The following is a 12,739-nucleotide window of genomic DNA, read 5'->3' as shown; positions in this document are numbered from 1 at the left end:
TACTCAAATTTAATATCAAATATAAACTTGTTCATTTCAAACTTACTCTACTACATATAAAATGAATTAATCTTTATTAAAAATTACAGAATCACTACAAAGCATCTGAAATTTACTTATTTTCAGATTGTTTTCAATCTCAGTTCCTTCCTTTACAGACATAAAGTATGGTACTCTAATGAATTTAAGAGCTTCAGGCTTTTGACTTGTTCATTTCATTTTGTTTATTTATTTTTGCACCTTATATCCCATAAGTGATTTTTACTTTTCAATCGCAATTGCCACAATTTGCAGGTGTTCTTGAAAGGTGTATTTTACAAGCTTTGGATTGAGGATGAACAGAGTCTCCTCCATATTAAGCATACTATGAAACCCAAAGCATGGGTTCTCCTTTACCATTGCTAAAATTTACTTCCTTTATTATAAAAACATAGTTGGCTATTTAGCTAGAAAAGCATAGATAAGCATGTGCAATTAATAGATAAAACGAATTTTAAACAAAGAAGACCTAAAATTATTTCTGTAAACAGAAAACATATATATTTCAATTTTTTTAACCAGCAAGAATATACAAGATTGAATTTTTTTGCAAGTGATATTTTAAAAAACCATGTCACTTATGACAATCTAATTCTTGATACAACTTATTTCCTTCTACTTAACCTATCCTGCTTTCATCTTTCCTGAAAACGTACTCCCAGCTCTATCAAAAAGCATGACTTAGATATAGCCCATAACAGCCCAAAATATGATTTTTAGGGTACTATGAAAGAAAATACCGATCTCTATTTGGAGATGTATTTAATCTGTTAAAGTTAAGAACTGTGACTTGAGTTTTAATACAACCTTTCCACAGAACAGTATGTCAAACAGTAGACAAGAGCAGCAGGGTGTATTGATTAATAGTGACAGACTCCCTAAATCATGTCCCTAATACCAGATTTGCAGGGATTTCTCCCCACTTCTGAAAGCAATCCATGTTGTTTATTATTAAGAACATATTGAAACATCAGTACAGACAGGCTTCCTCATTCTGGGGAGGCAAACAAACTCCCCTATCCTGGTGTGTAAATTTAAAACTGGGGAAAGGAATGTAAATTTATGTGACCCAACTTACTGAATTAAATTTTATACTTCATTCTGTGATAAGGTACAGGTGGACTGCTTACCTTAGAGAACGTAGGTATTTTGTTTTCTCTTGGAATGTGACTCATTACATGTTTTCTTTTCTCTTCAGATCGATACACCCTTACTTCTTCTTCTCCCTTTGCTGTTCTCCATTCTTCTTGCCTACTGAAAAAAGAAAATGGAGATGTTAAATTTAAAGGACATTACTAAAACTAAGAGGGCCTATTCCAAACCAAGGAATAGACATTCAACATCTACACCATTCTTTGAGCCGAAGTTCTTCCCTTTACAGTTAGCATATGGCTTTAAAATTAGCTTTTTTTCAAACAAAGATTTTCATCTTATTTCATTAAACTAGAGCTACTTATACTGGACTATGGCAAGGAGGGTTTTTTGACTTGCTAATTTAAGTATTCATCACAAGAAGTAATTACTGAAAAAAAATTAAAGTTCCAGTTTGAAAATCAAAATTCATCTCAGGCATCTAATAGTTTAGGTCAGTATTCTAGCGATAAAACACCACATAATGACAGGATATAATCTTATGCTACAAGTCAGAAGATATTGAAGCAACTAGATTCCATTGCCTATACAAGTTCAATTACTGTGTCATTCATTAAAAGGACAATTTTTATTCCTAATCTTTCTGGAATTACAAGAATTTTCAAGTGATATACCAACAAGTGACTTCAAACTGAAACCGATTTTATAAGAAATTTGAGATGACAAAATAGAAAACAAATTATGATGAGAATGGCAACAGGAATTTCAAAACTGTTCCATTTAATTAAGTTCACCACAGTAAAATTCACCATCTTTATTTACCTGGCCACACCAGAAGACAGTTCAGGCACTACCACCCTGCGGCTCCAAGCCACAAGGTCCCGCTCAGTGGCGATTTCACTTCTTGGTGCATTGCTGTGCATCTGACGCACACCTTCAATTTGTCCACTGCGCCTTAACCCTATATTTGGTGGGGAGTGTACTTCTGAGGTAGAGCTTACAGATCCTAAAAAGTTAAAAAGCCATAGTTCTTGATCTGAAATTCTTAGGGAAGCATCAGAACAGAAAGACTTGGAATGAAATGGAAAGAATAACTTTACTCAATCTATTACTTCAAAAGAAATCATACTAACTGAGTGTAAGTATTTCAGCAGTTTCTACAGTGACCACAACACAACATAAACAGCTACTGGGCTGCAGCACCCTGTTCAAAAATTCATGTTGAAAAGAACCAGGTGTACCAACAATCTGAAGTGAAGCAAATGTTTGCTTCTTTAAAAATAGCTTTGAAAACATTTATGCAAATCTAACTATTGCTACTGCACTCTAGATCTGCATTACAAAACAGTGAGCTATCTCACTGACTCAGTGCTCAGTGTGCTCCTTAAACAGTCTTCTACCTTCAAAAAAAAGGATCCCTCAACCCTGGAAATTAGGAATCAAGCTGTAAAATTTACAGACAAAAAACTGAAACGGTCAAAGGTTAAAAATAACCAAACCAACCCAAAACAAAACCACACACACATGCAAGAGCCTTCCAACACCTACACAGTAGCAATATATCAACATTTTTCCATATCCTTACACACACAAGCTAATCCTGCTTACTCTAGTGGATTGCTAACTATAATTTTTAAAGTGTTGAAAACTACTGTGTACTCTAATGCAAGACACTGAAACATGGAACAGCTCTGCAGAGAAATAAGTATTTCCTTCCACTTTTCTTCCTCCTGTGTCCTTATTTGAAAGAAGTCAGATTTCAAAAAACTAGATAGCCAGTTCCAGATTAAACAGCAGGGTAGTTACCCCTAAGGGAATGCAGCTGCTGCATTTCCCTGAGTGAGGAGACAATAACAAAGATAAATCTGTACTGTTAAGAAGCCCAACATTTTGCAAATGAAAAAAAAAAAACAACCAAAAAAAACCCACAACACCAAAAAACCCAAAAACACAACCAAAAAAAAACACCCAAAAAACCCCAATGGGAAAGCTGTACTGTTTTCTACAGCTCCATACCTCCTTTCTACCAGTTCAACAAAATGCACAGATCATGGATAATATAAAGGGATTTATGTTTTCCAAGTTGTCCAAGTTGCAGCCTCAACACCCAGCCCGCAGTGATGTACCTCTGCTTATCCGGCTGGTACTACTGGTTCCTGCCTCCCCAGAACGTCTCTGGTCCTGCTCTTGCTGAAGTCTTTGAATCATGCTATCCAATGGACTAATTTCTTGATTTGCTTGCTGACTAAGAACTTGATTTAATCCTGTGAAGTAAAATATACAGAACAACACACAAACGTGAATGTCTAGGAAATTAATGTTACAGGCAGCTCATCTAAGTTTTAGCTTTGAAACAAGTACAGAAAATTATCACATGTAACTATGAGCTAATGCTTATTGTTCTAACAGTCATTTCTTAAAACAGGACAACTCCTTTTCTTAGTATATTTCAGAGCATTATATTTTCTGGAGCAGGGTCAAGATGACCACACTTCATTTCTAATAAAAGGTTAAATTTGATCAAGTGCCAGCAAGCCACAGAAGCTTAATACAACTGTTGTTTGTCAGCTCAGTCAATGCAAATTGTTCAAATGCAAGATTAGCCTGCCTCAAATGCATTTAAAAACACTTATAAGCTTCAATGAAAGAACCACGTCAAGAAGGTCTAACTGAATTAGAAAATAATTATCTATACTGTAGAAAATGAAGCAGTAAAAATGTTTAATTGAGCTCCACATGGACATAATGACCGCACAGATCAAGTAACGGTAATTTTCTTTGGTATGTAAAACAGTCAAGAAACCTCCTTTTGAGTAGGTCCTGTGAATAGAAGATGGGAAACAGTTCCAAAGTGATTACAAGGTGATAATACTGTTTCTAAGCAGCAAGCAAAAGACACAGCACATAAGCATGAACAACAAAAAACCTGTTTTCATACTTACAATGATCACCAAAAACAGAGAGGTATAGAGAAAAATACAAGGTTTACAGTACTGATTCAAAAAGAAGTCAGACATCTCCACACAGAATAGTGAGATGGTGGAGTGGAATGGTGAGAAACTCTAGTCAAGAGAAGCAGAACTTGGAAAACTTCTTAATGAGCAGTAACAGTGTTCAAAGAGACAAGATATAGAAATTATTTTTCCAGCATGATTCCAAAGAAATATCACAGTATAAACTGCACTTTGCAAGATCAAAGACTAGATATTACAGTAATTGTGCTATGAAATGAAGAGCTTTGATGATGTGGCTGAACAGAAACTGCTATCTCTTAACAGTATGCACAAAAATCATAAATATTTAAGATAGTGCTCTCAGGCTTTAAAGGTTATTGAAGTCAACTTCCCTAAAGCAGCAGAACCTTGGAATAACAGAATGAGCTCTGGTATAACTACAGTTGGATGTTTTCTGAGTCAGGTAAGTGAGACAGTAATTTGTCAATCTTGTGAGGAGACATACAGTCTACTGAGAACAACAGGAAATACTACTAATAACCCAAGAATGATCTCAAATAAGGAAACTGCTTTCTAAACAAAATGAATGCTTTTATGTATCTAGCCTGTGAGACAATACCTTAGCAAGAAACAGCAAGTGGTTTCTTCTTAAATGAAATAAAGACACTGGTGTACACTTGATTTTTTCAAAACATCTGGTTTAAAAGAGCTTCATGTTCATCAAGGCAGTAAATGAAGTACAACTATCTGAAATCCCCCTACTCTTAGAAGTCCCTACAGAAAACTTAACAAGAAATAAATGGCCAGTGCTCTGAGTGAGATGCATCAAATCCCACAACAAAGCTTCAGAAAGAAAAGGAATTTTCTTAGTAGAAGGGAACATATAAACTATATAAACACTGTTTAGGTCTGCATACAACCACATTGTTGCTATATTGTAAAAAGCTAGAAAAATGTCTTGTGTCTGTCCACCACTTGTCAAGCTGATGGATGGCTCCCTGCTATTAAACAAAATGTTAGGGATATCATCTCCCTATAGGCATTCATGTGTCATGCAGACACACTTCTAAATTTCGTTTTGTTGGGTCTGTGTGCAGAGTCTGACTTATTTCGAGATACACTGAAGAATGTGCCCAGGACATTTTCAAATTTGGAGAATTTCACAATGCAAAGGATTCACACTTGAACAATGAAGTAAAGTCACATCCTTCCCTGAAAACTAAATTTTGTTTCAAAGCCACTAACTAGGAAATTTACATTCACCAGGAAGGATATTTTCCTTCTTACAGTTTCTTCTCAAGTAGCACCACTTCTTGTAATTTTGGAGGGAATACGGAAATCCTTCCCTAAAAATATTTAAATATTCACTGCCCTATAATTCTGAGGCCTACAAATAAGGATAAAGAGATTTTTTTTGTAAAAACACTCTCAGTTATGCTTCTTGGAATGTCTGACACACCACAAGTTTAAGTATAATGAACATATAAACTGCAATTTATAGGAACAGTCAGTTTTCACATATTTTCAAGAAAATCCAAATAGTTAACATGCTTATTTTGAAAACATTTAAAGCTACTTTCACCATTGTTTGCTTATTCATATTAATATCAAAATAGTAACATATAATAAGTAGAAATTATTTTTCCATCCCTACCCATGTGAAACACCTTTAGGCAGTTTCAAACAGACATTATCCCTACATATGCATGTTCTTCTCACATCATGTGCATGAGAATAAAACTTTCAAGGAACTTCCTAGATTTTGTATTTTTTTCAAGTCTTCAGCTCTTTAACCAAGTTACCAAAGCTTAAAATTAATGATTGTCTTCAACTAATGAGGAAGAAAATTTTGCTTCTTTCAGATGTCTCCTCATTTTTCTGTTCTTTTAAGTGTTACTTTTTCTAACTGATCTGTGGAAGACCAGTCTATCTCCTAGGTTTTCTAAAGCAGGAAATCTTATCCCAAAGAGATAACTGAGAGCTCAGACAGCACTATACATTGCTCCAGTAATGAAACAAACTCCAAGCTAACTGGTGTTGTAGCATCAACTAGTGCCAACTTGATAGATGACAATACTGTAAATGAAATTGTCACAAGCAATCAGTGCCAAAGACACAATTCTTCCACACTACATGAACTACTATGCCCATAAATGAAGAAAAAGGACAAAGTGAAAGTGTAGAACATCTGAAGGTAACTAGATAGACTACTGGTCAGTGAAGTGAAATTTTCCATACCTGAAGATGTCACTCCCATCTGAGGAATAAGCTGTTCCTCCCTGCAGTTCTCACGACCAGGAACTAGTCTTTGATACCTTGCAGGATGAGGGTTCCCATCCACATCAACCAAAAATGGGGGAGGCATAAGGTGTGGAGCCTGCTGTGTCTGTTCGTCCAGGACAAAGTTGTTGGCATCACGAATAAGGGGCCGATAATCACTATGAAAGAACATCTGATCTGCTATCTGCAAATAAAGTCATTTTGTAATTTTTTAAAAGAACCTATTACAAAAGCATACAGAAGAGAACTGCTAAAAGTATTTTTAACAGTGGTACTCATGGTCAGTTTTGCAAAAAACAGGGCTACAAGCTGGTGTGTTTATTTCAGTGTAAAGGGGAAAATTTAATGATTCCATTATTATTTTGTTTCAAAGTACTCTTCTCTATATAGCACTGAAAAGGGAATAATCTACATGTTTGAGGGTGAGAAGCATTTAAAGAATAAGAGAATGGGGTAATATTTAACTACTAGAAGACATCTAACCAAATACAGCATTAATGTATTAGTTTATAAATTTTCTTCTAGTTTGAATATATGAATAAATTATCTGCTAATAAAAAATTGTGTCACAGACTTATAAGATATGGTGCAGGCAGAAGACTAGGAAAAATATTTATTGCATGAGAACATTGCCAAATTTTAACATCATCAATATATATACATATATATATCCTTACTATAATGCTATAGTAAGGATATTTTACTATAATATAAAGATATCAGAAAAAGTTTCAGTTGATAAAATGAAGCCAAAATAAAAACTGAATTTCTCACTTTATTTTTTCAAAATAAAAACTGTAGTTTTCTTTTTATTTCTGTCCACCTGCTCCTAATTTATTATAGATGACCTTCCACAGACCCTCAAGACTGAAGAATATTTTTGTCCAAATAAATATAAAAAGATGTATGCTCCATCCCTCGCTGGCTGTGGTATCTCAGTATTGTGCAATAAGAAAGATATTGAAGCTGAAGGAGAAAAGAAAAAGTGAATAGGAGAGAAGCTGATGCATATACTACACATCCCAGGACCACTTACTGGCAAGCAAACCTTGTGGCAGCTCATGTATTCAGTTGAACTGAATGAACAAGTGAAAATCAAAACATAAAATCATCAGTCACACAAATTAAAGATTCCCAGTGCAGTATGAAAACAATTAAATGATTGCCTCGATGCATAGAGATCTCAAAAAAAGCTTATCTTTGGAGCATGGAGAGAGGAATGCCCAAGTTGTCATAGAACATCCTCTGATTTCTGGAGCGTATGCTCTATCATGACCAATGCATAACATCATTTCCAGTAATTTGTTAAGTAGAAATCAGTAAGGCAGACATTATAGCAGCTAGTCAGAGGTCTGGTCTCTCAATGACAAATGCCTCCCACCCTGGAAGCAAGAAGACCAGGCACAAAGATGACAACAGACATTTGTCAATTACAACATCAGAAAGTGCATCCATGTGATATGGATTTTAAAAAAAGAATTAGGAAAAAAAATCAGAGATGGGCTCTAGACCTCACAAAAACTCAGAAAAATAACAACAGGAAGAAATTTGAAATATACAAAGAAAGATGCAATGGAAAATAATTAAGTTCAGAGATTCAAAAGACTACCCTTAAAAATACATATGGATAAGATGATATCCCACTGCAGTAAAAAAACTGACTGGATGAAATCTTGCTGCTAGATTTTTTGTTAACAGAGGCTGAATGAGAAAGATAAAAGTGCTTTCATGTGTCTGACTGACAGAATCAAGGCCTGATTAACACCTTTGTTTCTTCATCTCACAATAGCTCAATGTGATAGAGACAGAGGTCCCCTAGGAGGACTTACAATGTCTGCGAAATCATAATAGAATATGCATTACTTACACCTAGTATAAGTCTTCCTACTAAGTACATCCCACACTGAGAAAAAAAAAGAATTTTAAATGGCAAGGTCATACAACATGGGAGTTTTATTATGTTGTGTCTTGGCTGTACAGTGTAGTCTGCATCTCAGGTTTTGTGAGCAAAGGGAAGACCTTGTACAAGATCACAAGGGACTTTGTTGCAATTACATTTCTGTGTACCTTATATTGCAATCAAGTATAATAGGAGACTAAATAACAATTTTCTGCTCCATAAGATAATGTGGCATTTCTTGGAGAACACAGGCTCAGAACAAATCTCAGGTAGAATATCTCTACTGGAATCAAGAAAAATATCTTATCCTAAGAAAAATTAGAAGAATTAGACATTTCATCAGAAAACCAGCCAGAAGTATTAACAATGAGACTTATTTGTTTATATACTATTAGAGATCAAATTAATAACAATAAGATGGTATCACATCACCATTTGCATATGAATCTTCTATTCATATGACTTCACAAACCCGGCCTGGGAATGAGCATGAAAGCTTTCCACAAGGTTTGAGCTCTATAGATAGATTCTCCTCCAATCATGCACTCAGAATGCTCAGCTTCTCCAAATGGGCACAGTTACACAAAGAGGTTTTCCCCAGTACTGCACCAATCCACCAAACACAAACTGTCAACTTGCAGCTAAGTACTGTGGTTTGGGCAGTCTGCAGGAACAGATGCTCAGAGATCAGGTTCCCCAGAAAAGTGGCCATGGCACCAAGCCTGCCAGAGTTCAAAAAGCATTTGGACAATACACTCAGGCACATTATGTGCTTTGTGCAGAGCAGGGTCTTGATCCCTGTGGGTCCCTTCCAACTCAGAATATTCTATGTTTTAAAATCAACAGAATAGTACCTTACTCTTTAGAACTGCTAGTCACTCCTGGAGAAGTTTCCACCTAATCAAGAATTTCTGAAGTGCACGTGCCCTGTTGACAGTGAACTGAGCTCAACTCTGGTGATGACACACTCAGATGTCAGTGGAGATTGGCTCAAGCAACCCTAGACAAGCAGCACATGTATTCTTCTTATTTTCCCCCACAAAAGAATTACTTCACAAAAATATGTATCATCAAAAAAACCCCACAAAAAAACCCATAAACTCCAAACAAAAAACCAACACCCCACCCCATTCACCTTCATTGTGGCCAAGACCACACTGCAGAGGAAAAAAAGCCTAGGCATTGGTTCCAGTCAACTAGGAAGTGTAGATACTATCTGAACATAACATGAAAAAACAAAGACATAGAAAAATAAGAGCTTGTTCTCTCAGTAGAATTAACACCAGCTCAGCTATCATCACTGTCAATTCCAAAATGCAGGAATACAGAACAGGTTACCATACTTCTTTCTTCTGTAAAATTCATTTCCCCAGAGATGGGAAACACTTTAAAGGCCAAAAAACACATATCCTACCAGATCATAGTCTGACAAGATGTCTGAAGCCCTCCCCAGTATCTGAGGGGAGAAAGACAGGAAAAAACCCCCATCTCCAGCACCTACCTACCTGTAATAGCATTTTCCCATAAATCAGGTCAGACAAAAACAGAGGTGATGAAACCACACATGGAAGACACCAGACACTTCCAAGCTGAGTTTTCTGTGAGTGGAAGACTGAGATTAAAGTGGTAACAAATAAATCCTATTTGCTACCATTTCTTCTATGATGAAGAATGCCAATAGTAACATTGGCACAGCAACAGCTGTAGAGGATTATTTTAAATCATTCAATAAGTGAAAAGTTAAAAGCAATCTTTTCTCAGGGGCTGCAGCAAAAACCCCAAGAGAGCCAAGGGCCTGTAGAATTCAAGCAGGGGAAAGCAACTGTATTCATTCATTTGTATTCATTCTACAAACACATTTAATCCTTCATAGGTTAATTCTCAAATACCAGTGTAAAGGAAAATTCCGATCTATACAGCAAAGACCAAAAGACTCACAGTTTCAATTTAATTTCCAACATTTCAAAGTAGCAGAGAACTACATTCTTCCAAAACAATTAGAGAGAAAAAGAAACCTGAAACAATCCATGGATATAGTAAGAAAAATGTTCCTATTACAACAGGCTTTAAAGTCCAGAATGGTAAGAATCCTGAAACACAAAGAAAATTATCTGAAAATCCTAATTTTCCTTGCTTGTGATGTCTCTACTTATTTTATTTGGAATGGAAGGGGAAGTGCACAGATAGTAATAACTGAAGGATAGCAACAGTAGCTTAGTACTGAGGACTTCAAATCATAGTTGAGAAACAAGGAGAAAAAAATAAATCCCCAAATGCAAATCCTTCTGTAAGACTACAGAAAGAAATCCAGTAGCTTACAAGATAAAGATTAAAATTCCTTTTGCACTCCCTCCTTCAGGTTCCTCTGCACTGCTGTTTGCCAAAATGCTTTCAAAACCAGTCTGAGCCGAAATACCCAAAGCAGGAGGCAAGATCCAAAAAACAGCACTTTACCAACAGCATTCAAGTGTCAGCTACCAGAAGCAGAGATGAAAATAGAGCAAATAGGTCTACGTAAGTCTTAGGAAAAGGGAGAAGAGACACACCTCATTTCTTTCCTGGGTGCTAAATGAAGAACTAAGATCTTGTGGACACTCCAAACCTGTTCCAAGAGCACGTTCTTCCACAAAGGAGAATAAAGAACACCACATATCTTTACAGTCATGAGGGTCTGTGGCAAGACACCCACACTCAGAATACACAATGTAGACTATTAGAATAGACATTAGATAATAGACATTAGAATAAAGATATAATATTTAAATACACTAAAGGTGGAATATTGTTGTGTAAGCACAAAGGTGTCCAGGATGGTACTTCATTAACAGACATAAAATTGCATAACTAAAACATAGCACCTTTTTTGTAAATAATTCTCTCATAGGCTATGCGATATTTAAATACAGATAGCAGGAATTAGTTCTATTACACACCCATTTTTGGGGCTTAGTAGGAAGCAGAAAAAAAAATTAAAGTAGAATGCATAACTATTATCAGTTCCAATGTAGCTATTCCCATTAGCCATGTTGATCCATTAGTAGATATTTGTAACTTTGTCACTTAAGAGAGTAGACAGTGACTGGTTAATTTTGAATTCTGTTTTTAAGTTATTATTATTATTTTGAACTTTTTATTAATTTTAAATAATTAAAAAATTATTATTATTATTTTGAACTTCCCATGTAAATAGTAGCTTAACAGAATGTTTCTATAATTTAAGAAAAAGACAGTGAAAAAAATCTCATTGTCAACAAAAGGCACCCAAAACATCCCATTCTAATGGGTCAAAATTGTGTCAAGACATGCCCTCTTCAAATGGAGCTCTGAAGAAGTTTGCTCAAATGCATTCAACACAGACAAATATTGTGATTTACATCTTGCACTGTACCTTGTCATATTTGCTACTGGAACCAAAGCCAAAAATCAGAAGGTGACCGTGGGAATCAGTACATGCAAAATGCTGTCCATCAGGAGAGCACTTGCAGTCGAAAACTGCACCATGTCCTTGTCCTTCAATCTGAAATACATCAACATACAAAATAATTAACAGAAATTAATAATTTTCAATTGTGCTTCTCAAAACTGTGGTGCTGACATTGAAATTTATTATAAAATCTGTATGACAGTATACTGCTAGATGGAAATTACTTTAAAACAAAGCTTACTTTTTTAGCTATTCACTTTTCAGTGAATTTCATAATAATGCTCATGAAAGATTCCAAATTGATAGCAGTAGAAACGGACAGACTTTATCCACAAAGCAGGCACAGTATAGGAAGTGAAAATAAAAGCTTCCCCTTGAACGTCCTGCTAATGAGCCTACCAGAGAGCTGGGCCCAGTTCAGGGCTTAGTCACTGCACCCTTTCCATCCTCTGCCTTCTTGCTAAGCTACCCCAGTAGCAGTGGCTGCTGCGGGGTGTTCCACAGCACCTGCCCCCTGGAACACGCACTGACAGACAACCCACATTACACAGCTTAGCAGCTACCTGTTTCTGTAATTCCTACTCCTAATTTATTGGAGTGGGGAAGGAGTAAATTTGTGTAAAAACTCCACCTTTTATAGGAGAACTGCAAAGATTTTAAAAAAGGAATTTTTACCTGATACTCATTTTCTGTTTTCCAGTTCCATTAAGCCAGAACAAATGGGTTTTTGTTTTTCCCTGCAACCTGTCAATCAAGCAGAGGTGACCAATCACCACTCTGAATTTTCATGTCTTCAGCACCTCTTCAGAAAGCCCCTTTCTATTCTCCCCAGCAAAGCACTTTTGCATTTTCTTTAAAGAGACACCAAACAAAATTCTTTCCCTAACTGTGGTACGCCTATATATTGCCAGGAAAGGGGAAAAAACCCAAACCAAAACAAAAAACAATGATATTCAGCCTTCAGACAGTAATGTTGTGCACTTCTGCAGCACCTTGCAGAGGCCATCAGCATTATTTTAAAAAGTTAACAAAGCCTCAAAAATCCTGTGA

At 35.9% G+C, this 12,739-nt stretch overlaps 1 protein-coding gene across 3 annotated transcripts in view; it reads right to left on the bottom strand.

Annotated features, from left to right (window-relative positions):
- The window catches only part of LOC120512061 (pleckstrin homology domain interacting protein), a 107,556-nt gene that overhangs the window by 41,435 nt on the left and 53,382 nt on the right, over positions 1-12,739 (bottom strand). For all 3 annotated transcript variants that reach the window (XR_005629932.1, XM_039729983.1, XM_039729973.1), the window contains exons 16-20: positions 11,654-11,782; positions 6,324-6,549; positions 3,258-3,395; positions 1,954-2,137; positions 1,170-1,293 (exon numbers count right to left, since the gene is read on the bottom strand). Coding sequence is in view for 2 of the 3 variants with exons in the window: in XM_039729983.1 (XP_039585917.1) it covers positions 1,170-1,293; positions 1,954-2,137; positions 3,258-3,395; positions 6,324-6,549; positions 11,654-11,782 (801 nt within the window). In the remaining variant the exon portion in view is untranslated. The remainder of the gene's footprint in view (positions 1-1,169; positions 1,294-1,953; positions 2,138-3,257; positions 3,396-6,323; positions 6,550-11,653; positions 11,783-12,739) is intronic.

The sequence above is a fragment of the Passer montanus genome, unplaced genomic scaffold (assembly GCF_014805655.1).
Source record: "Passer montanus isolate IOZ18808 unplaced genomic scaffold, ASM1480565v1 scaffold11, whole genome shotgun sequence".
Taxonomy (NCBI): Eukaryota; Metazoa; Chordata; class Aves; order Passeriformes; family Passeridae; genus Passer; species Passer montanus.
The sequence above is the reverse complement of the archived record's forward strand: the minus strand, read 5'-3'. Positions and strand labels throughout refer to the sequence as shown.